This window comes from Trifolium pratense, linkage group LG2 (genome assembly GCF_020283565.1).
Source record: "Trifolium pratense cultivar HEN17-A07 linkage group LG2, ARS_RC_1.1, whole genome shotgun sequence".
Taxonomy (NCBI): Eukaryota; Viridiplantae; Streptophyta; class Magnoliopsida; order Fabales; family Fabaceae; genus Trifolium; species Trifolium pratense.
The window spans coordinates 29,634,095-29,659,107 of record NC_060060.1 but is presented as its reverse complement, the minus strand read 5'-3'; the positions used below and the strand labels follow the sequence as shown (position 1 = coordinate 29,659,107).

The following is a 25,013-nucleotide window of genomic DNA, read 5'->3' as shown; positions in this document are numbered from 1 at the left end:
TGCTAGCTGTTACTTCATACTTAGCTTTTTAGCACACTTCTAATCATCTTAATTTGTAACATTTCTTTGAACTTGAATAAAGATTATTACTGCTTAGATTCATATGTATTTCAATATTCAATAGTTTTGCAAAATAAAATAGGGTTTCAGGTGAAAAGGAAATAAACAAACTTGTGTTTTATTGAGGTGTTCCTATTTTCTTGTTTTTACAACAAAGACTAAGAAATTCCGTTTTATGAGTAGTAATATACTCAACCAACTTAGTCAATAAAAATTAGAGTTATTTGATTGAGATTAACCGTTCAGATTTTAACGATAGAATTTTTATATTTGTAAATAACACGTCTCATTCATGTTAGTCGTTGTTTGGATGCCAAGAGCTGAAGAAAGACTCGTGTGACACACACAGGTGTGAGTCTACGTGAAGGGTTCAGATTTTAACGGCATTCATGGAGCTAATTTTGCATAGCTTTCACCCAATAGTCCATGTGTTATTGCTAGATAATGCATGGAGCTCACTTTGCATAGCTTTCACCCAACAGTCATGCTTAGAAGCTTCAGCGTAGTTGTTAGGCTCATTATCACTGATGCAACTCAGAATGTGGAATATTAACTCAACAAGTGTGTAAATAGAACAATAAATTTAATATTTAACAATATTTCAATTTGGGAGCTTCTACGATACATCAGAATAATTCGAATGTACCGGTACATTAAGTCGTTAAATTGATAAATTAACGATTATTTTTATGAATTAAGCTGATTATTGTATTTTAGAGATAATAATATTACTAGAAAAATCACAATTTCACTGTTTATAAGCAACTCACTAATTTTTTAAAATTTTTGATTAAAAAAATACAATATTGACTAATATAAGGAATAAAAATTCAAAAAATATCAAATTTTATATTTTTGACAATTTCGATAAATAATATTTGGTTATTATAATGTTTTTAATGATAGAAAAAATTAATTATTTTAAAAAAGATTCATTTATCTATCATTTCTTTATTGTAAAAAAAATCAATTTTTTTAAAAAACAAATGGATGCAATGGATCTACTACATGATCAAAATAAAAGGAGAAATCAATTTTTTAAAAAAACAAATGGATGCAATGGATCTACTACATGATCAAAATAAAAGGAAAAAAATACAAAAGAACGATGAGACATAAAATCTAACCTAATGTAAGAAAAGAAAAAACAAGCAATCTAAATGGGTAATAAAAACTTACTTATATATGCCCGGATTTATTTGAAGCAAAATCCATTGATTATTTTGGGTCTTTATAGAATCAATGGCTGCTTGAATTGTTTTGAATGCTCCTTTACCTCTTTGGTTAACCACAATGGTGTTTGCAATTCGATTGCCACCACAATCTATTGCTTTACCAACATAAAACAAACCAATCAACAGTATTAGAGAGAACCTCATTAGTGGTGAAAGCAACTTCATAGTATTTAGTGAGTATAGTACCTTGCCTTAAAGTATAATATAAATACTTTTATTTTCACTGATCTTAATCTTAATACTATACATTTGAGGCAATTAATTCACCTACAAATCATCATATAAAATTGCAATTAATTCACCTACTTAAAAAGAAAATAATTCAAATTCAAGTTATAATTCAAATATTCAAATCTTGACCAAAAAAAAAATTCAAATTATTAGTTTTTTGACCATCAAATAAAGTTTTTTTCGTGCATCATTAAAATTAAAATATATTAGGACCAAATAAATAACTATTATTATAAATAAATTTTCTTGCATGCTTTTTGTTTTACTAAAAAATAACTTTCAGTTAAATAGATAATTTTAACGAAAAAAAATAACTATAACAAACTTTATCTTTTCAATGAAATCCAAAAAAGGAAAGAATTTGTAAAATATATAAATTATAAAATAATTTATATTATTCTCTCACTAATATATAACATAAATTTTTTTGTCTAAAAATTGTTCAAAGGATCATGCTGCTGATCTTTTAAAAAGAGTTCAAAGGATCATTGCATGGCAATATCGTCTCTCCTAGGTCTATGGATGTAGTTTTCGAAAAGGTTTAGCGGCACAACTTGTTGTCCGTTTTCCTTTCACTATGTGTAATTATTTTGGAAATATATAAAAACTGTATAATATAAACAATTAAAAAAGTAAATTATAAAATATTTTATATTAATTTTCGTCCATGACCTAACAAAATCAATTTTTTTAATGAATTCAAATAATAATTTTTTTTATTAATGTAATGAAATATGCCTTATTTCAAAATGGAATGAAATATGCCTTATATTAATAGAATTAAATTTATTCTGTTTTTATAATTTTTACTTACTTCAAAAGTTTATGCCAATTCTTTTTTTTTTTGGATACATAAAGTTTATGCCAATTCTATTTCGGTAAATCAATATTCTTTACTTAAATCGATATATTTGTTTTAATGGGTTTAATTACATATTTTGGGTAACATTACGCATAAACCAATTCTTATTTTTCTATATAAACGGTGTTTGTAAAAAAAAAAGTCTAATATTGAAAGGAATTGTCAAAGTAGATGGTTTTCAATATAATGTCCCAATTTAGTAAAAAAAAATATAATGTCCCTATTTTATTGGTTATATTTATATTCATCTTATTTGGTTATTTTAATTGAATTGAATAGGCCGGATTCGAAGGACCATGACAAACGATAAATTGTTTTGAATAATTTTGGAATTCTAAAATAGGGACACATTAAAGTTAAGGGGGCAAATCATGTGTAGGAAAATGAAGGAATATACACACACAACATGAGTGTGTAGAAACAAACCAATTCTCACCTTGATCCCAACAATGAATTATTTAACATACTTTTTTTTTTTAAAAAAAAAAAAAACTTCAATTGAACCTGCATCCCTTGTTTTATAAAAATACAATTTGTCTGGAATGGAAAATCGAACCTCCGTCTACTTCAATTGAGATTAAAGTTACTAACCTTAAACTTAAATCTTTTGCCTCTTATTTTCCATCTCTTAAACATGTGGTCCACGTCTAATTAATTAGTTAATATCTTACCTCTTAGTATATTATAAGCTTGCTAACAAATACTAACCCTAAATCTAATTTTTTTTACTTTTTTATTTTATTTTTTATTGCAGCTATATATTAAAAAAAATACAAATTTGTTTAGAACGAAAATCGAACTTACAATTAAGTATTTCAACCACTAAAGTATACTTCAAGTGTGATTAAAGTTGCTAACCTTAAACATAATTCTTTTCCCTCTTATTTTCCCTCTCTTAAACATGTGGTCCACATCCAATTAATTAGTTTTTATTTTTTATTTTTACGGAACATCCGATTAATTAGTTAATCCACCTTAATTACTTAATTATTATAGTCAAAGATAACTGGCAGCACACCAGAGGATCCATCCCCCAAAAGCTGAACACTACTTTGGACTCTCTTCACAGATGGGGGCACAAAACCTTTGGCATTATACCAAAGAGAATTAGGAAATTACAGGATGATCTGCAGTTACTCCAGGAACAAAATGGAGCTCAAAATCTTACTACTCAAATAAAGGAAAAAGAACAGGAGCTAGATAACATATTGGAATGTGAAGAAACTTGGTGGAAGCAAAGGTCCAGAGAATTATGGCTCCAACATGGAGACAAGAACACCAAATATTTCCACATGAAAGCTAATATCAGAAGGAGCAAGAACAAAATTGAGACCATCACTAACACACAAGGGCAAAAATTATACAAGGACACAGAGATTGAGAATGTGCTTGTGGATCACTTCAAAAACTTGTTCACCAAACAGGATACTCATAATATTAAGGAAACTGTTCAGATTGTAGAAGGCAGAATCAGCCAGGACATGCACCAGGAGCTAAGTAAAATCTTCACAAAAGAAGAAGTTTTCCAAGCTATAAAGGATATGAAATCTCTGGCAGCTCCTGGCCCTGATGGCCTACCTGCCCTCTTTTACCATAACTACTGGGAGATCATTGGAGAGGATGTCACTAACATGGCCCTTGATATCCTTAACAACAATAGTGACCCTAGCCATCTGAACTCTACCTACATCTGCCTTATACCAAAAACTAACAACCCTTCTACTCCTAGTGATTTTCGACCCATTTCTCTTTGTAATGTCAGCCTCAAGATTGTCACTAAAACTTTGGCCAACAGAATTAAGGATATGCTCCCTGAGGTGATAAGCCCCAACCAGAGTGCCTTTATAAAAGGAAGACTCATCACAGACAATACCATTATTGCCTCTGAGATTTTTCACTACCTTGCCCACTCTAAAAGGAAAAATGGTTATGTTGGTATAAAAACTGACATGGCAAAAGCTTATGATAGAGTTTAATGGGATTTTCTTGAAGCTACCCTTACTTCTATGGGCTTCCCCAAATCTATGGTCTCCACTATCATGAATTGTGTTAGAACTGTGAAGTTTTCTATCCTTATAAATGGCCACCCCTCCCAAGAGTTCTACCCTCAAAGAGGCCTTAGACAGGGAGACCCCCTCTCCCCCTACCTATTCATAATCTGTGCAGATGTGTTATCTGGCCTCATAACAAAGGCTCAACAAGATAAACTCATTCATGGAGTTATGATCTGCCATGAGGCTCCTGAGATCAGTCACCTCTTTTTTGCTGATGACAGTCTTGTTTTTTGCAGGGCAAACACAAAGGAGGTGTCAACAATTCAGAACATCATTCAAATCTACCAAAATGCTTCAGGCCAACTGGTGAATTTTTCTAAGTCAGAGATGGTTTTTAGCAAAGGGGTCTCTAATCAAATACAGAGGGACATATCTAACATCCTACCTATGAAAATCCTCAACCAATTCTCTAAATATCTTGGCATGCCTGTAGCCTTGGGAAGATCTAAGAAACAGATATTCAACTTTATACAGGAAAAAATTTGGAAAAAACTCAAAGGATGGAAGGAAAAACACTTATCCTTTGCTGGCAGGGGTACACTGATCAAAGTTGTGGCTCAAGCCATACCAACCTACCTAATGAGCAGTTTTCTTTTACCTAAAGGGGTCTGTGACCAACTTGAGAAGATGATCTGTAATTTCTGGTGGGGCAGTTCAACAGACCATAGAAAAATCCACTGGATAAAATGGTCAATTGTGTGTAAACACAAGATGGAAGGAGGCATTGGCTTTAGGGACCTAAGAGCTTTCAATGAGGCTCTTTTGGCTAAGCAAGGATGGAGGCTAATTACTCAACCAGACTCTCTGGTAGCCAAAATACTCAAAGCCAAATACTATCCTAAGGGGGAATTCCTAAAGGCAAGCCACAAGCAGCAGATGAGTTACACTTGGAAAAGCATTCTCCAAGCCAGTTGGGTTATAAAAAGAGGAAGCTATTGGACCATAGGGTCTGGCCAAGGCATAAATATTTGGGAAGATAATTGGATCCAACAGAAAGGTAACCCTACCAGCACCATCTCTAAACCTAACAACTGTGGCCTCATAAAAGTCAAAGAATTAATGGATGACAACTACAATGACTGGAATGTGACCATTATTAACCAAATTTTCAACCCTTATGAGGCACATATGATCCAGCAAATCCCCATTTTGGACAAGACTCAATCTGACATTTTAACTTGGGATGGTACAAGGGATGGACATTACTCTGTAAAATCTGGATACCAAGCTATCATGGAATGGGCAAAGAACTCAGACAACAATAATGCCACCTCATCCAACAGTTCTATGGAGATATGGAAGGTCCTATGGAAACTGAACGTGCCTCCTAAGCACAGTCACTTTATATGGAGATGCCTAAGTAATGCTATTCCAGTCAAAGGAAAACTGTTCAAAAAAGGAATCAGATGTGATCCCCTATGCCCACGATGCCTAAATCATGTGGAAACTATCCAACATGTCTTTCTAGAATGTGATTGGGCAAAAAAGGTTTGGTTTGCCTCCCCTCTAACCCTAAACCTCAACTCCAATCAGCTAACTGAGTTCTATGACTGGTTCAACTACATGATTATAAACACAGACAAAGAGTGCATGGAAAAAATTGTTGCTATCACCTATGAGATATGGAATACTAGAAATTTACTGGTTTTTCAGAACAAAGACTTACCTCCCCAAGAGATCAGCGCCAATGCCCTCAAAAGACTTCATGAATTCAAATCCTTCGAAGAATAGCGAACCCCGATCCAAAAACCTTCGCACAAGAGTTGTAGGAACAACACTAGCTGGAGTCCCCCGCTTAGGGGCTGCTTGAAGGCCAACGTGGATGCTCACCTAAGCAGTGATGGCCGTTGGCTCTCAGGTTTGGTCTTGAGACGGGAGGATGGGAGCGCAGTTGGATCTGCAACTCGAATGCACAAAGGCTCTGGTGAGGCGGTTCTAGGAGAAGCTCTAGCTCTGAATGATGCAATGGAATGGGTTGCGAAATTCATTAATCATCAAGTTGTCTTGGAGACGGACTCTCAAACCATCGTGAAAGCTATCAAAGGTCGAATGAGGATAAGAAAAGATTGGGGGTGGATCGTTCAGCGCAGCATAATTTTTCTGGAAGAAAACCCTAATGCTGATATCAGATGGGTACCTAGAAGTGCCAACCGGGTTGCTCATGAGATGGCTAAATGGGCTGAAATAGAGCCCAATAGTGAGTGGATCAATTGTGTCCCAACTTGTATATGGCCCTTTATCCAAAAAGATAAAGATTTTGTACCTCCTGATTAATTTTTCTCAATAAATCTTTTTCCCTTCAAAAAAAAAAAAAACCTAGAATCTCATACATATACTATCCGAATTTCTTACTACTAAATCAAATTTAGTAACTTAAAAAAAAATTGTTATTTTTAAATGGAGGTTTTAACATGTTTTAGCATATCTTAATCTAGTTTTTCCATTCTCAACTTATCAAGTTAGAGAAATTGATCTTGTTTATTATTAGTAAAAATCTCTACCATGTCAAAAAACACAAAATCAAAATTAGTAGATCAGATTTTATTGCTAATTATCCGGATAAAATCTTTTTTTGCTATATTCTAGTAACCATGTGGTAACAAAAAACACCATTCATTAATTAATCCAAACTAAACAGAGACTTATGTGGGACCCACACACCATTTTTTACTAGTACTAATAATAATTAGTAAATTTAATATTAAAAAATTTTGTAAAAGAAATAAAAAATGTTCCCACTTGTTCTTGCTTTCATTAGATAACCTACGTCCCACCAACAACAACAACGAAAAGAATAATCTTTCTTCCATTTTCTGAAAACCCATAAAGCAAAACGAAAAGGGTTGTCTTTGATTTCAATTGGGTATAAAAAAAAAGTTGAATTTGGAAGAAAGAGAAGAAAAAGGTGATAGCTTTATTTTGAGGGTTTTGGGTTTTTTTTTTTGGCAATGGGGGATTTGGAGAAGCAACAAGAGAAGGTGATGGTGTTGGAAGAAGGAAGAAAAGAGGAAGAAGAAGGTGGTGGAGAAAAGGAGAGGCTTTTGGAAGGTATGGCTGTTTTGGATTTTGATATGCTTTGTTCATCTGTTGCTTTACAAACTGCTAATGGAAGTTGGGGGAAGCTTGGTGGAACAAGTTTTGGAAATGATGAACAACGTAGTGAAGAGTTTGGTGGTGTTTTGAGGATGTGGGAGGGTGAACTTCTTGATTGTTTCGAACACCGGAGAATCGCTGTTGAATCTGCATGGTGAAGTTCTGTTTCATGCTGTTCCTTTTTATTTTCAAAATGTTAGAAATTGTCGTTTTAGATTTTTGATTGTGTTTGTTTGATTTTCTGTATTCTGTATGTTATGAAGTTTTGTTTTTTGACTTTTTTGTTAATTTTTTCCCCTCAAAATTATTTGCTTGTTTGTTATTTCTATTTCCTGATTGATAAATCTTTGGTAGTTTATAATTTCAGTTTGATGAGATTAAGATTTTACATGTAAGATATTCTTTTGTGATCATTACTCATTAGATCCCTAACTCTATATTTAGACTTTGGATAAGGGGGCTATGGAGGATAGGGAACAAATTGGGCAATTATTGTTAAGAAAATCTAATTTAACAATTTTATGGATGAATGGAAAATTGACCTTTTAATATTATCATCAAACTTGGGTCAACTTTTTTATTTTTTCAATTTTAATTACAAAACTGTTATGTTGTTTTCACTCCATTTCGCGCGCTTTCAAATATTTGTGCAAGAGACTGTGAAAACTATCTGGCTCTTAATGGCTCCGAATTCAAAAATAAAATAATTTTACCCTCTTTTTCGTAAATGTATAAGGGATGTGAGTTGTGTTGGCTGGTAATGTGCAGTTCAGTTCGGTGTGCATTTCTGCGGTATAGGTTTTTGCTCTTGACCTGTGATTTTCACTATTGGTTTATATCGTACAACTCCAAAAGGTAGACCAATGTTATTTTCATCCTGGTGCTGGTGCGAAGGATTTGTGACATTGATTTATTTTTCCGAGTTACTGTGATGGTTGATGTGGTTTTGAAAGATGAATCTAAATCAGTTTAACTTGTTTCTGAATCATCCATGTTTTGGTCACGTTGTCTATGTATGTGTTAATGACACAGTAGCTTATTTGGTGTTACAGTTGTCCCTGCTACCGATTTGGGAAGAACATGAAGCGAGCTGGTCTTGGTTCTTGCTATATTCAGGTTATTTACACTGCCTGAAAATTCTTGGAGCTTTTTTGTTGTTTTAAAATGATCTAATCCTAACTTCAAATTTTACCAAAAGGGAATCGTATTTAGAGTTGACGATTTCCATATCCAACTTCTCTGATATTTCATTATATAACTCTTTGAAGTTTGAATATCCTTGTTTTATATTGCAGGCATTTGTATATTTTCTTCTTGCCATCTGTGCTCTTTTCAACTTCATAGCCTTTATCGTCACGAGACATCACTACTTTCTGTACCTGGGAGTCACCTTCGTCGTTACTGGTGGAGCATATTTAGGATTCTATCGAACTCGCATGCGAAAGAAATTCAACATCAAGGTGGGCACATATATTTCTGGAACATATATTTTCAATTTGTCCACTTAACAGTTAATTATATCAAACTAGTATTATAACTGTGTTATTTTAATTTGACTCCCTCGTGGTGTGAGAATACCCTACAAAATTTAAATATTTTATCACATTTTGAAAGAGTGTATGATATTAAAAGGCTTAATATGATCTTACAACATTTTGAACTGGATATATTATTTATCTTTCTTGTTCGATCGAAGCATGTAGTTTAATACAATGAAGAACTTTCTGACATGCAATCAAATGACAAAAGTGTTCCATTGTCTCTTTCGTCCTGTTAAACAATTCTTTTGTACTAATGTGATGGAGGATTGGTGAATTTTTTTGCTAGCATGCATATGTGTTGGAGTATGATTGTTTAATTTTGGCTGCTTGTATTTTCTGTTCAATACATGTTGGCTAAGTTTGGTGTAATTTTGGCTGCATTCGTATATCTAACGCACTATTTGTCGATATCTTTTTTCAGGGTAGCGATAGTTCGGTGGATGATTGTGTTTACCATTTTGTCTGTCCTTGTTGTACATTGTGTCAGGTAATTCAAAATTTTAACCCTTTTTGACTTCTTGTACACTGTATTCTGCTATGTTGTCGATAGCACGCTATAGTGGTGTAGCGTGGCGGTGCACCCCTCTACTGCCACACCATAGGCCTGCGAAGCACCCCTGAAAGTAGCAGAAATAGCGGCCTCTATTAGGGGTTGAAAAGCGGCACCATCGCAGCGCAATCTCGCTATCATAGCCGGTTTGATGGCCGCCGCTATTGCAATTTTGGTGAAAAATTCTAAAAAACCCTCATTTTTTAAATTATTTTAAATTTGTTGAGGGTATATTGGTGCTTTTTCATCCTTTGAGTGAAACTAATATTGCAATCTACGTGTTCGATTGTTCAATTGTGGCCGCTTTTCGTTCTTGTCTTTGAATTCCTCTCTTCGTGCTGCCATTATTCCTGAGTTTGAGTTCTGCCATTGTTGCCTTGCCTTTCTCTCGTTCGAGTTCTTCTCTATTTTGTGTTCTCCTTGCTCTATTTCTGTGTGAAGGTTTATATTCTCCTTCCTTTTTCGTTGTTCTCTTTCCTTTATGTGCAATTTATTTTGTTTATTTTTAGAACTTGCTTTTGTCTTTTTTTTTTTTTTATGCGATGTCATTTTGAGTATTTTTAGAACTTGATTTTTATCGAATGTTATATTGATTACATTTAGAACTTGATTTTGATGAGATATCATTTTGATTACATTTAGAACTTACTTTGATGGGAAACGACAAAGTTGGCTATAGTTATTAAGTTTGATTGTCCCTTTAATTTTGTGTATTTTTCTATTTTTGAGTATTTATGTATGCTGTTGGAATTTATGTTTACTTTGTACATGACTTTTTAGTCTTCACAATAGCGGTCATCCTGCTATCCGCGTACTCGCCGCTACCTGAGATTGACAACATAAGTATTTTGTGAGATAAATCTTTTGATGACAGAACATCTTTCAAATTTAGTGGTGACCATAATCAGAATGAGAATATATTTATAATCAGTGACTTAATTGTATTCAATTTTTGTATCTTTGTATCATGACGCAGGAGTCAAGAACACTGGAGATTAACAACGTTCAAGACGGCACTTGGCACGGTCGGGGTGATACCATATGCATAGGTGGCATTAGGAATGGGAATAAACCACTCGCCGAGTTGATCCCTCCCACTATTGAGTCTATCAAGCTTACCGATGAAAATTACACCCTATAGATGAAATAGACATATAGTATCATCAATGAATCTTGAATCAAGGTAGTGAAAAAAGTTTTGAAACAATGGTTCTTCATCTGAAATGTATCCCCAGTTTCTGCACTACATATTTGATTTCAAAGTTCTATCAAATTTCATGAAGCCAAAAGAGAATGTAATGAAGGCTCTAACAAACACCGATTATGCCAGGACTAAGAGTTAGTGGCATTCATGAGAAACAAGTGATGTTTTTATTGGAGAATAAGTCTCACATCGCTTGGAGCAAAGAGACTTGTATAAGTTGAGAATGTTCGAGTTCAAATTGTTTCGACAAGTTAGACTCAAACATTTCAAGCTTATATATACTTCGTTTTTCTTTGTTCAAAGCCGACTTATTCTCAATTTTTAGACGGAGAACGATGTTGCTTTTAAAATTACCACCCCATGATGTTAGTTTGCAAAATGTGCATATAGAGTATGTCATTCTAAACCGATGGGGTCTTATTTTTACCAACCCTGTAATATATAGTTTGACTAGTGTCATAGTGTTGCAAAAATCCCATCTTAATTATTGTAATCAAAACATACAAGTGTTGTATTAACAAGCTTGGCTTAATTATAGGAAATATAACCTATTTCCTTGGCATTTGTATTAACAAGTTTAAGCTGAACTAAGTTTAAACTTTTAGCTTATTGAGTTGGTAATGAGTCAAGCATAACTTAGTGGTGTTGATGAGTTGACTTTTAGTTATTTATTAGGTATCACTGAAAGATAAAGCATAACTAGATTTGTGCAAATTTGTAGGAAAGATTTACTTAGGTTGAGTCATGAGTGTGACACAAAGCCTAATATTAATGCTGGTGAAATTCCACTAAGATTTAAGATTACAGTTTCTACCTTGAGGAAGTTTCACATCTTATCTTTGACATTCGATTTTTAAAATTTGAGAAAATTTGTTGTCCATTTGAATCTCACAAAGTTTGAGGGATTAATATCTACATCTGGTTGCCGAGGATACCCAATTTAGAAAAAATAAAATAAATCTTTACATTACACTTCCACTTCAATCCCTCTCCAATCCATGTGTTATATATTCTATTAATTTCTGAAAGCCATGTGGTTGTTTCCTCTATTTCTGGATTGAGTTGAAACATTGACATAAAACATATGGACTACTAGTACTTTTAACACGTTATTTTTTAAAATTACAAGGCATTAAATGTACTACTTTCAATTTGTCTAAAAAAATATACTACTTTCAAAATTATATTATCATTTTTCTTTCTTTAACCACTATAGTGGAAGCACAGTTTATCATTTTCAAAATAAATAAAATACATTTGGAATGGTTGAAATTGAAAGCTCAAAGCAAAGGAGAAAGAAAGTGAAAATACATTTTATTCAACGTTGGAAGTCTATGATGATCTATATGTGCTTCTTTCATCCAATGGTTGAAATTGAAAAAGAAATTGTAAGAATTAATAGTCCATCATGGACAATTTGTATAACTAGTCAAACTTGTTCAAGAAATAATACAACAACAGTGGAGGGAGAAGGATGAATAAAAAAAAAACAACAAGCAGCAAGGTAATCTCAAAGAGAATTATCAAAAAGTAAATTTCCAGCAGGGGTGCGAATTACTTCTTGTTGTTGACCCGAATAGAAATAACAGTTGCATCCGTCGGCAACGAAGAAACCTCCGCATTTGTAACAAAAATTACAACCACATCTGCAATTTAACAATACGTTCAGCGCCATCACTATTAAACCAACTAACAACTGGTCAATATAACGTGTTTTAAAACACATTACATATTGTTAGTGGGGGAGTTGAACAAAAACTCTTAGGTCAAATTTTGTCTTCTTTAATTCTTTAATATTAAAGAATTAATCAATGGATTTTGTTTGTACTTATCTTTTCTTTAACTTATTGGTTAAAATTATAAAGGCAAAGGAAAGGAGGAAATGCATTAGTAAAAGCATATTTTAAGGTGTTCAAAGTTCATACAAACCCCAATATTGTGTATTTTTTTTTTTAAGAAATTAAAATTAGTCCATTCAAATTGAAACTAGAAAGAATCGAACTTGAGACTTTAAGAGGAGCACACTCCTAAGTCACAAGTCAATACCAGCAGACCAACCAAAGTGAATTAATATTGGGTATTATCCATAGTAAGAAAGCAACAAGTTAATTAGTAATAGCACATTTTAATGGTCATTCATGTTATACCATAGTACCTTATATTGTAGTTTGGAGTTTGGACAACAATTATCTTTTATTGGAAATTTCATACTATAAAAGGGAAATAACATAGTCAAACCAAATTAAAGATCCATGTAGGAAGATACTACAAGAGTTATATAAATAGTGAAAGGTATCTGCATCATAATGTAGTTGCATAAACTTCTAACTCCAACATTGCATTCACTTTTAATTCAGGATTAACCTCTTTTAACTTCTAAGTGAGAGTAACATTGAAAAATTAAAAGTGCACCTAGGGGCTTTTAGGGGGTTTGTGTAGTATATTAAAGATCCTAGGTTCGATTCTCAGCTCCCTTGTAAATAAAATAATAACATTGGCTTCTAAGGTGACGACTCCATCAAATCCCTCGTCGGTGCCTTCTATGGTAAAAACTAATAACATCATGTAAGTTTTGTTTAAATCAAATGATGGATGTAAGTGGTACACAGATGAGATACTTGTTAGAGCCTTCATCTTATAAGCCACCTTGTAATAACTACACGTTAAAGTTTTCTAACACCTACAAGTTAATATATTTGATCATCTAAGAAATTGAAAATTGTTGCTCATTAATGTAGTTAGTCAACATAATAGTAAAAGGTGATTAATGAGAAAACAATATTGAAGTTGTTTGTAACTTAACTTGTTTTATCAGTCTTCGTTCCGTACGTCGTTGATAAAAAAGCAGAACAGTCTGCAAAAGGACAATAGAATTTCTCCAATACATCGATTGAAGTCTCACACAACGCGTTACCCCACCGTTCAAAAACCTCAGCTGGAAGAATAGAACGGCAAAAGTCCACTTCTAACGAACCACTGCACCCGGGAATAGGACACACAATGTTTGTGATGTTTTCTTCAAGTTTGGAACCGATGTACATGGCTATGCAATCGGAGCAATAAACGTGATGGCAACCGCTGATGTAGAAAGCACCGCTCATTGTTTTAGTGTTTGTGCAGATTTCGCAAACAAACGGCGTGTCTTTTGAATTTGAAGACTCTCTTTCTTCAATGTCGATTGTTGTCTCCTCCATCGGACAAATTAAGGATGTCGGAGATGTTGCGCTTGCCGGATAAGTGGCAAGAGTCGAGGTTGTTTTTGTGACTTTGCGGAAACACTCACTATGATCACTACTATATATTACTTGATTTTTATTTATTTGATTTGATAATTATAGTCAGAATTTCAAAAGTAAGCGAAATCTCTGTAACCAAAATAGATAAATTATCTAAATTTTTTTTTTGACAAAAGATAAATTATCTAAATTTAAGTGATCATTCTTCCGTCAAAAAAAAGAAGAAGTGATCATTCTTTTACTAAATGAATTTAAATGGTATTGTAACAAACAAAAGAAAAGATCAAAAAGAAAAGATGCATATGTTGTAGGATTTGTGAATCGTACTTTTTAGTACATCACATTGAATATGTGTAACCTAAAATATAATTAATGAAAATTAGTACCTTAAAATATAATTATTTGAAATTAAAAGTAGTCAAAATTATGGTAAAAAATTACTTATGTTTGATTTACATGCATGTGGTTGAATTTGATTGGTGTCATGACGGTATAAATTAATACCCTCAATTTATAAAAGGGTAGAGAAGTAATCACCAAAATAAAAGAGAGATAAAATAATCATCATATGCATTTTATTGTTAATATTTTGATGTTCAAATATCATACCTTAATATCAAGATGTGCGTTTCATAATGTAACATATGATTCGACATTTGTGTTGGAATAGAGATTGTGAACATAATCTAGAGTTGTTTTACATGATAAAAATTAAGACCGTGTCAAAAAGGCCCTACTTAGAATTGACTAGGGTTATTGGGAGTATGAGTTCTCTGCGGTGTGTAAATTTCTTGCAGTTTAATCTTGACCACATGTTTATTACTTTTGCAAGATAAATATTTAATTATAAAATGAATCAATGGTCATGATGAAAAATTTACTCCCTCCCGTGGAAATCATACGGGAGAGGATCTGCTCTCGGTTATTGGGATCTTGAGGGACATTCAGTTGTCCTTACCAACATTTGAGGTATGTCAAAGGAACAGTTGATAGTGGTATTTTGTTTCTAGCTTCAGATATATGAATAAAGTGTAAACTGAAAGGGTACACTGATGCTAGTTGGTGTGGAAACTTATAAGATGATAGAAAATCAACTACAAGTTACATATTTTTGGTTTGTAATGCACCAATATCACGGTGTTATTAAGAAGGAACAGTTTGTGGCACTCTCTTGTGAAGAAGATAATATAACAGATTCAATGTATGCAACTCATGCCCCATATGGTTGAAGAATTTAATTAAAGAAATCACTGGTAAAAGTTCTGATGCAGTGAAACTGAAAATTGATGGGAGTAGAGGATTTAGCTAATGTGAATTAAATAAAGGGGCATGTTTTGATTAATTGATATTAGCTAAATTGATTACTTGTATGAGAAGTAACATTTTAGTTAGAATTTAAAATTCCATTGAAGGTAGTTAAGTGACAGTTGTAATATAGCTCGGGTTAGTTTTGAGTTTCTTGCCATTAGTTAATGACTTGTTATGCAAGTAACACTCATATAAGTATCATTGTAACATGTGAATTCGTTTCTTGTTCATTATCTGTGTTGCCATTGTTGAGCTTGCTGCGCCAACATTATCAAGATGAAAACCGTTGCCAAACACGAAAAATGTTGTAGTGATCGTGATTGAAGAAATAGATAAAGAGAGTATGCAAATCATCAATTCAATAGAATGATCAATCAATAATAAAGATGCAAAACCCCTAGTAGCCAGTGCTCTTAAGACATCAAAGTGTGCTCTTTTCAAAATTTTAAGTCGAATTATTGGTGATAGTGTAATTATATTGCTCTTTTAAAGTAGTCGATCTTTAGATCAAATACCATTTTTTTTTTATAAAAAAAAAGCAAAAAATATTATTAGAGATTCAAATAGCACGTAGGAGGCAAAAGTCCAACAACCAACCATATCAAATGGAATTCCCAACAATTTCTATCCCACGACTTATACTATGTATAGTAATTTACTAAATAGTACTTCCTCCGTTCTTTTTTATTTGTCGTTTGGGAATCATGCACACTATTAATATGATCTACTTTGATCTTAATTTTCTACTAATATATAAAATAAATATTAACATATAAGATATTCAATTTGTCCCGACGAGTATTTTCAAAATATAAAATTTTCATAACTTTTTATAAAAGATAATTAAAGATATTAGTGATCAAAGTTGTGCATTGACAATTTGACATATGTGTAGAAATCTAAAACGACAAATAAAAAGGAAATAAGAAGAAAGACTTTCATTCTAATGAAATTTACTTTTGTTGAAATGTACAAAATAAAATACTAGACAGATTTACAAATTAAATTCTACTACACAACTTATTTGAAGGAAAACCATGGTTTTAAAAAAGACGATGACTCTAGTACACAACTTATTTGAATATGTATGGCCATATAATATAGAGAACCATGTATAACAATATGATTAATAAAGAAAAGAATTTTTCAACAGCGGAGAGATCTTGACCCAAATTACAGTTGCATCTGTCGGCAACGAAGGCACCTCCACATTTGTAACAAAAACTACAACCACACCTGCAAATTTAATTAACAATACGATTTAAATATACTATCAAAATTAATGATAAACAAGAAATAAGTTGTGGAAAATAAAAAAGAAAAAATAAGTTTTATTTTTAGTTGAAAGGAAACAACTAGTCGAGGGAATAATGAATGAGGAACTGAAGACAAGAATTGTTATTAAAATGACAAATGTTTAGTCAGTATTTTATTAAGAGTTTAATTGTTGTGCACTGTCAGTATAATTTTACATATGCATCTAATAATGTGTTGTCACATTATCGAAAGGATATCCTAGTATGGTTATCATGTAGGCTTTCTTAAATCAAATGGTCAATGTAAGCGATACACAACTGAGGGACTTGCTACAGCCCTCACATTAAAACTTAGAAGCCATCTACAAGTTAATATATACTTCATCATCTCTAAAATTGAAAATTGTTACTCATTAAGGTAGTTAGTCAACATAATAGTAAAAGGTGGTTAATGAGAAAAAAAAAGAAGAAGAAGAGATAAGAATAGGTTATCACTCTTTTATTGAAGTTGTTTGTAGTTTATTTGGAGTCCCACATAGTTCAGATTCTCGAGTTCAGTCAATTAAGTGTATAATGTTTGAGCGCTCCCCTCTTTTGAATTATATTTTGGTATGAGATCCTAATCCTTTTAAATTTAAAAATTGTTTGTAATTTATTTGGAATCTCAAATTCATGTCGGAATGATTAAATTAATTGACGGTGTATTCAACTATATATAGAATAATTTTACCATTTATTAAATTTTGAAAACTCTATTTCAAAACTATTATTCTTTTTTCTTAGTTATTCTCTATTTTACGGTGTAAAGTTTACGGATTGCGTTTCTTTGATAAGGTTTTTACTGAGACAAATATATACTCCATTCGTTTCAAATTACTTGTCGTTTTAGAAAAAAAAATTATTTCAAATTACTTGTCGTTTTAATAATTTAAAGTTATATTTTGTCTATTATACCCTTATGTAAATTCCAAATATATATTTGAAAACTATTTTTTTTTTTTTGGTGAACAACATATTAATTTTTTTTGTACATAATATATTAAATTTATTGGAAAGTGAAAGTCTGCGCAAAAAAAAAAATTAATAGTGAATTAAAATAAGGGTATAATAGGAAGATAAGATGCAAAAATACACTTTCTTAAATTTTTTTTTTCTCTAAAACAACAAGTAATTTGAACCGGAGTATATATTCTTATGCATTGGGTTTTGTTAATGATAGAAGTGGCCTTAATATATATCATCAAGGTACTTCTTAGGTGACTTCTTTAAAATGCCAACATAACAGGGATATCTTAGTTGTTTTGTCACCTTTGTATCTTTTTGGTTGTTTAAAAAAAAAAAATCGTGTAAAGTTTACCACCGGCTATTCTTCATTGAAAACAAAATTAATAAAAAACATATAAAAAATATTTTGTACAATTTACCTATTGGTGTGTGTTATATTCAATAACAAAGCAATAAAAGATTAAATAGAAAGCAAACCTGCATGTCATGTTGTTGCAACCCTCAGATTTAGCAACATAAAATCTGCATTTGGGACATGGCCTCCACTTATTTTTCTTCGCAAGTTTCATCAACATAACATCTTCTCTCCCCCTCTCGTCGGCGTTCAACTTTTGGAACTCGTTGCATTTGATTCCTTCATGCCATGGAACCTTACAATGCGCACACAACATCCTATTACAATTAGGACATTCAGAATTTTTATCGGTCTTTGTTCCGTCGTTGATCAAAAGAGCAAAACAGTCTTTAAAAGGACAATAGAATTTCTCCGATACATCAATTGAAGTCTCACACAACGCGTTACCCCACCGTTCAAAAACCTCAGCTGGAAGAATCGAACGGCAAAAGTCCACTTCTAACGAACCACTGCACCCGGGAATAGGACACACAATGTTTGTGATGTTTTCTTCAAGTTTGGAACCGATGTACATGGCTACGCAATCGGAGCAATAAGCATGATGACAACCGCTGATGTAGAAAGCATCGCTCATTGTTTTAGTGTTCGTGCAGATTTCACAAACAAACAGCGTGTCTTTTGAATTTGAAGACTCTCCTTCAATGTCGATCGTTATTTCCTCCATCGGACAAATTAAGAATGTCGGAGATGCTTCGCTTGCCAGATAAGTGGCAAGAGTCAGGTTGTTTTTGTGACTTTGTGGAAACACTCACACTGTCACTACTCACTACTATATATATAGTAGTTGATGTTTATTTATTTGATTTGGTCATTAGTCAAGGAATTTCAAAAGTAACCGAAATCTGTAACCAAAATAGATAAGTTAGCTAAATTTAAGTGATCATTAATAAATTTAAATGGTATTGTAACAAACAAAAAAAATTAGGATTTAGATAAATCGTTGATATTTTTTATTTTTTTTATTGATTGATATTTTGTTTTATTATTAAAACTAGCGGGCCAGACAGTGTCTAATTTATATTAAAAAAAAGTCTTATGTTATGTTGAGTTTGTTAATAAAAGATTTTTGTTGCAAAAAAAAATAAAAATGTGACTTATGTTATGATGGGTTTGTTAATAAAATATATTTGTTGCTACTAAAAAAATCAGAGATATTGTTGGTATTATGAAAAGTCCACACCAAAATTACCAAAACTCATGTATCCTTTTATATATAGTATATATAGATATAGATAAATTGTTGGTTATGTTACCATACTAGTATTAAATATTAATTAATTAGTCAAAAAAAAAAAACTTTAAAAGTATTCACTACAAAAACTTTAAGAGTATTAATTAAATAAAAAAAACTTGTAACAAAAAACAATAATAAAAAAAAACTTGATTTAATGGATAAGGTGATTTTTAGGTGTTTTTGTTTTTCGTATAATTCTTCGCAAAAATTAACAAACTAAATGAGGAGTGAGAATAACCTTACAATTCAACACCAAAAGTGCATGCAAAAAATGACAATCTGAATTAACTAAAATTGGGAAGAAAGAAGCATCAATTTTTTTTTTTGTTAAAAAATTTGCACGTGAGTTGTCTTTTCTAAATCAATGTTGAATAGTGACAGGCCAATCCTAAAAGTGTAGTAAATTATAAACTTCTTTAAATAGAGGTTTGAGATAAGATATGGTGGTAGAACGATTACGAACAATTGTTAAAAGAATGATAGAATCGATTTAAAAAATAACTCGATCAAGATGGGAAACTTGAATAAATATTTATATCTTCAATTCAATTTTAGTTTTTTCTAAACTACCCCTTCATAATTTGGAGGTATTTATCCATCGACCAATGACAATAAACTATATGCATGTGAAATAAAAGTTGGTTATAACTTATAAGTTAGTTGTAGGTAACATATACAAATTTATTTACGCAGCTTTCCCTTATTAGTTGGTTGATAAATACCTCTAAATTATAAAGGATGAAGTATGTCTAGCGTTCAATTTAAATAGCTTATGCAATTATATTTTCTTAAATTTTTTTTTTGAAGAATATTTTCTTAAACTTCAATTGTTGGAGTAAGTAGGAAACTATAAAAATATGGTTGGAAGAAAAACAATATTTGTTGTACCAAAATAAATTATTTGTTAATCCAAAATAAAAAATATTTGTCAACAAAAAAAAAAAAGAAAAACAATATTTTTTTTCTACCCAAGTGGCTAACACGCCACATTAAAACATATGTCACAAGTTAGATTTAGTTTCCAAAAATAGAAAGATATAAATAGTACATTATGACCTGAGAAAATTAATTGTCACTTTCATTTGGGATTTCTGGGCAGGGAAGCATCAAAGCTAACCTGCCTTGATCCCTTTTGTTCATCTTTTATCCAGAATTAAGAACACAAGCAATTAAGGGGTACCTTCACATTTCTTTTTCACATATTATTTTTCTTCATAAAATTAATATAATAAAAAAAAAGTGAAGGAAACAAATTAATTAATCAATACCCCTTAGCCTGATCTTCTTCATCATAACAAAAGGGGTATTGATTAATTAATTTTGTGACCATCATTAATGCTTGTGTTCTTGATTTGATATTATTATTGTAGTTAATTTATTAAATTAATTTGGTGCAAAATGGAAAACACAACAATGTTAGCACCGTCCAATGTTTCAGACATATCAATAATTTGCTATACACCAACCATGACAACAACAAATGGTGTATGGCAAGGTGATAACCCTTTAGATTATTCTATTCCTCTCTTTGTTTTGCAAATAACCTTAGTTGTTCTTGCCACACGTTTCTTTGTTTTTATCCTCAAACCCTTTCATCAACCTCGTGTCATTGCTGAAATCCTGGTAACTTTTCTCTTCCACCTTTATTCCTATTATTTCATTATTATTACATATTGTTAAAATGTACTAGGTCCCGTGAGTATAGTTCAGTTGTTAGGGACATTGCATGTAAAACGCAGGGACGAGAGTTCGAACTCTGATACACCCACTTATTCTAGCCGCTAGGCTACTTGATAAAAAAATATTAGGTTTTGTTTCTTTCTTTTTCAAATAGACAAATGTTAGTAAATTAGTGGATTATGTTTAGAACTACCATATGTTGTGTTAGTTCTGAAGGTTTGAACTCCGAATCTTCTTGTTAGTACTCGTTCAACTCAGTTCACCAACCGAGCTGACTGCATTAGGTTTTTTTTGTTGTGAAACCGTGTAGAAGTGGAAGTTCTTTTTTTTTTGTAAGGTAGTTTAGTGGCTAGAAATTCCACCCGTAAGGTGGATAAGTGGGGTGTCCGGGGTTCGAACCCCGGTCCATGCATATAAAATGCGATGTCCCAACCAACTGAGGTAAAATCACAGGGACTCCATATATAGCTATTTAGTTTTTGTTTTGATAGACAAATGTTAGTATGTTTGTAAACTAATGAGTTATGTTAGTTCCAGAGTTTGAACCCTGAATCTATGAATCTCTAGGTTAGTGCTCATTCGGTGAATCAGTTTCTCAACTCAACGCCGACATGTCTGCATTAGGTTTTTTTTGTTGTTATACCATGTAGAAGTAGAACAAAAATGTGATTAATTTTGTTTTGGTCATAATAATAGTGCATGTTGTTTTTTGTTATAAGTTGGTAATTGGCTAGAATTATTGGATGATATTTACAGGGTGGATTGCTATTGGGGCCATCAGTGCTTGGTAGAGATGAAAAACTAGCAAATATGATATTTCCTCTAAAAAGTGCAATGTTTTTAGAAACAATGGCAAACATAGGCCTGATATACTTTCTGTTCCTAATTGGTTTAGAGATGGACATTTCTATTGTGAAACGAACCGGGACAAAGGCGGTGTCCATTGCCGTTGCTGGTATGGTATTGCCCTTAATTGTTGGTGTTGGAATCTCCTTTTCCATGAGTGGTAAAAATGAAAATACAAATGAAATTAGCTATATTCTCTATATTGGTATTGTTCTATCTGTCACCTCCTTTCCCGTGCTTACTCGAATGCTTGCTGAGCTCAAACTCATCAACACTGAGCTAGGCAAACTTGCCCTTTCAACTTCCCTCATCAATGATGTGTGTGCTTGGTTTTTACTAGCTCTAGCTATTGCTTTATCAGAGCAAAATTCAAGTACTTGGGCTTCTGTTTGGGTTGTAGTGTCAAATATGTTGTTTGTAGCTTTCTGTTTTTTTGTTGTTAGGCCATCAGTTACTTGGTTGATCAACAGAACTCCTGAAGGAAAACAGTTTAGCGAGTTCCAAATATGCGTTGTACTCGTCGGTGTTGCGATCTCAGCTTTCATTACAGATGTTATTGGAACACATTCTATTTTTGGTGCTTTTGTTTTTGGATTAGTGATTCCAAATGGTCCACTTGGAGCTGCTATAATTGAAAAGCTAGAAGATTTTGTTTCAGGGCTTTTACTCCCACTTTTTTATGCTATCAGTGGACTTAAGACTAATATTAGCTTAATCCATGGAACTGGTTCATGGTCATTTGTATTCACAATCATTCCTCTTGCTTGTTTCGGCAAGGTCATCGGAACTCTCATTATTTCAGTCCTTTTCGACATACCAACCCGTGATGGTGTTGTTCTTGGTTTACTTATGAACACCAAAGGTCTTATTGAAATGATTGTGCTCAATATTGGGAGGGAACAAAAGGTAAACCAAATTAATTTTGATGTACTGACAGTGTAAAATTCTGATTTGTGATATTACATGTTCTGATTTGTGATATTCTTGCAGGTCTTGGGTGATGAAATATTCTCAATCATGGTTGTTGCAACACTTATAATGACAGCAACAGTTTCACCTATTGCGACATTAATCTATAAGCCAAGGAAAAGATTGATACCTTACAGAAAGAGAACAATGCAAAGTACAAGAATTGATGCAGAGTTAAGGGTGTTGCTTTGCATTCATGCCCCTAGAAATGTCCCTACCATAATCAATCTTCTAGAAGCAACATACCCAAACAAAACGTCTCCAATATGTGCTCATGTTCTCCACTTAGTCGAACTCACCAATCGAGCTTCAGCCATGCTTGTTGTGCATACCAGTAGACAATCAGGAGGCCCAGCACTGAACAAAACACAAGCACAAACCGAACACATCATCACCGCATTTAAGAACTTTGAGGAACACGTTGGTTATGTCTCGGTTCAACCTTTGACAGTTGTTTCCCCTTACCCAACCATGCATGAAGACATATGCATTTTGGCAGAGGAAAAAAGGGTAGCCACCATCATCATTCCTTTCCATAAACAACAAACAGTTGACGGAGACATGCAAGAAACAAACCCTGCATTGAGACTGGTTAACCATAACTTATTACAAAGCTCACCTTGCTCAGTTGGGATACTTGTCGATAGAGGCCTTAATGGATCCAATCGGTTAACTGCAAACCAAGCATCTCACCGGGTTGCTGTGTTATTCTTCGGTGGACCGGATGATAGGGAAGCATTATCGTATGGATGGAGAATGTCAAGGCATCAAAGAGTTTTTCTCACTGTGATGCATTTCATTCCAGGAAAGGATGTGGCTGAATTGAAGACCAACAATGATCAACTAGACGATGAAAGAAGTATAATTTCAAACCAAATAGACGAGGAGTGTATTAATGACATAAAGATGATAGCTGCAAGTGATGACTCAATCAAGTACATAGAGAAGGTTGTGAGTAATGGAGAGGAAACAGTTTCAGCGATAAGAGAAATGAACAATGTCAATGACTTGTTTATAGTTGGGAGAGGTCAGGAAAAAGCTTCGGCATTAACCGAAGGGTTGACAGATTGGAGCGAATGTCCTGAGTTAGGAGCCATTGGAGATTTGTTAGCTTCTTCAGATTTTGAAACAAGTGCTTCAGTTCTTGTGATGCATCAATATGTTGGACAAGGGCCGGATGGAGAGGACATTCTTGTAAATGATAAACCTTGGCAATCAAGTGATAACTTTAATTCCTTGAGAGAAAAAACCAGATGTCAACAACAAAGGGGAAGATATGTAGCGGTGTCAACGGTGGCAAATAATCTAGGACCCCAATATTTATAAACTAGTATTTCTTATCAAAGGCTCTCATCGTTAGAGAAGTAATTTGGCAGCCTCCTTTTCTCAGCTAGATCGAATGCAACACAGATGGAGCTTCCGTTGGGAATCCAGGCCCTTCTGCTTGTGGAGGTCTGTTTAGAAGTAAGAATGTTAATATCCTTGGTTGTTTTGCTTTAAATCTTGGTGTTTCTGATGCCTATTCAGCAGAGCTTGTGGCCGGGGTTAGCTTTGGTTGGAGACTGACTCCAAATTGGTTACCTTGGCCTTCAAGTCTCATAGTATTGTCCTTTGGAAGCTGAAAAACAGATGGTTAAATTGTTTAAACATAGTGAGCAACATGTCTGTTGTTTCTCGCATCTTTCGGGAGGGTAACCATTGTGGTGACAAACTTGCTAACTTGGGGTTTCCATATCTGATTTTATTTGGTTTGATCAATGTCATGCTTCGATTAGAGAGGACTTTGTTAATAATAGAGAATGTCTATCCTATTATCGGTTTTCTTAGACCTTAGGGAGGGTCTGCTGTGTCCCCCTTTCTCTTGTAACAATCTTGTGTATTATTAAGTCTTCTTAAAATGATTCATTATGTTGCAGTTTGTAATAACAGGAACAGAAAGTAATCATTTTAAAGCACAAATTGTGATGCTAAGTTGTCCTATGTAGAAATATACTTTTTTTTATCATGACACAAGTTCTTACTATAGTCTATATTAGATAATCATTGTACATAGGTTAATCTTTTTGGCATTGCTACAAATATGAGAATTCAAAGTCTACATACAATTAGACAAGAATCTTGAAAAGTGAAACAATTTTTATCAGTGCACTTTTATTTTTATTCCTAACTCAAAAAAAGTGAACTCATCATTCAATTGTCATGTTTTATACTATGAATTTATTTTAAAATAAATA

The 25,013-nt window shown here is 32.9% G+C and overlaps 3 protein-coding genes across 3 annotated transcripts; 2 read left to right on the top strand and 1 right to left on the bottom strand.

Annotated features, from left to right (window-relative positions):
* Positions 1-7,142: 7,142 nt before the first annotated feature.
* Positions 7,143-11,477, top strand: LOC123908898 (protein PLANT CADMIUM RESISTANCE 12-like). The gene is made up of 5 exons (XM_045959626.1): positions 7,143-7,689; positions 8,588-8,651; positions 8,831-8,995; positions 9,498-9,563; positions 10,603-11,477. The coding sequence occupies exons 1-5, from the start codon at positions 7,391-7,393 to the stop codon at positions 10,765-10,767; spliced, it is 759 nt and encodes a 252-aa protein (XP_045815582.1). The 5' UTR covers positions 7,143-7,390; the 3' UTR covers positions 10,768-11,477.
* Positions 11,478-16,447: 4,970 nt separating this feature from the next.
* Positions 16,448-18,714, bottom strand: LOC123904513 (E3 ubiquitin-protein ligase RSL1-like). Its single transcript, XM_045954170.1, has 2 exons — positions 18,113-18,714; positions 16,448-16,610 (listed from the first exon to the last, which is right to left on the bottom strand). The coding sequence occupies exons 1-2, from the start codon at positions 18,712-18,714 to the stop codon at positions 16,448-16,450; spliced, it is 765 nt and encodes a 254-aa protein (XP_045810126.1).
* A 1,968-nt stretch (positions 18,715-20,682) lies between these two features.
* LOC123904512 (cation/H(+) antiporter 15-like) lies at positions 20,683-24,105 on the top strand. Its single transcript, XM_045954169.1, has 3 exons — positions 20,683-20,907; positions 21,721-22,716; positions 22,801-24,105. The coding sequence occupies exons 1-3, from the start codon at positions 20,683-20,685 to the stop codon at positions 24,103-24,105; spliced, it is 2,526 nt and encodes an 841-aa protein (XP_045810125.1).
* Positions 24,106-25,013: the final 908 nt, after the last annotated feature.

Bases quoted from the DNA above. Each gene is read 5' to 3' on its own strand.
- LOC123908898 (XM_045959626.1), top strand. From the start codon at position 7,391: ATGGGGGATTTGGAGAAGCAACAAGAGAAGGTGATGGTGTTGGAAGAA. The intron at 7,690-8,587 runs GTGAAGTTCTGT...TTGGTGTTACAG, and splicing joins ATCGCTGTTGAATCTGCATG to TTGTCCCTGCTACCGATTTG. The intron at 8,996-9,497 runs GTGGGCACATAT...ATCTTTTTTCAG, and splicing joins GAAAGAAATTCAACATCAAG to GGTAGCGATAGTTCGGTGGA.
- LOC123904513 (XM_045954170.1), bottom strand. From the start codon at position 18,714: ATGGAGGAAATAACGATCGACATTGAAGGAGAGTCTTCAAATTCAAAA. The intron at 16,611-18,112 runs GTTTGCTTTCTA...TTAAATTTGCAG, and splicing joins TGCAACAACATGACATGCAG to GTGTGGTTGTAGTTTTTGTT.
- LOC123904512 (XM_045954169.1), top strand. From the start codon at position 20,683: ATGGAAAACACAACAATGTTAGCACCGTCCAATGTTTCAGACATATCA. The intron at 20,908-21,720 runs GTAACTTTTCTC...TGATATTTACAG, and splicing joins GTGTCATTGCTGAAATCCTG to GGTGGATTGCTATTGGGGCC. The intron at 22,717-22,800 runs GTAAACCAAATT...ATATTCTTGCAG, and splicing joins ATATTGGGAGGGAACAAAAG to GTCTTGGGTGATGAAATATT.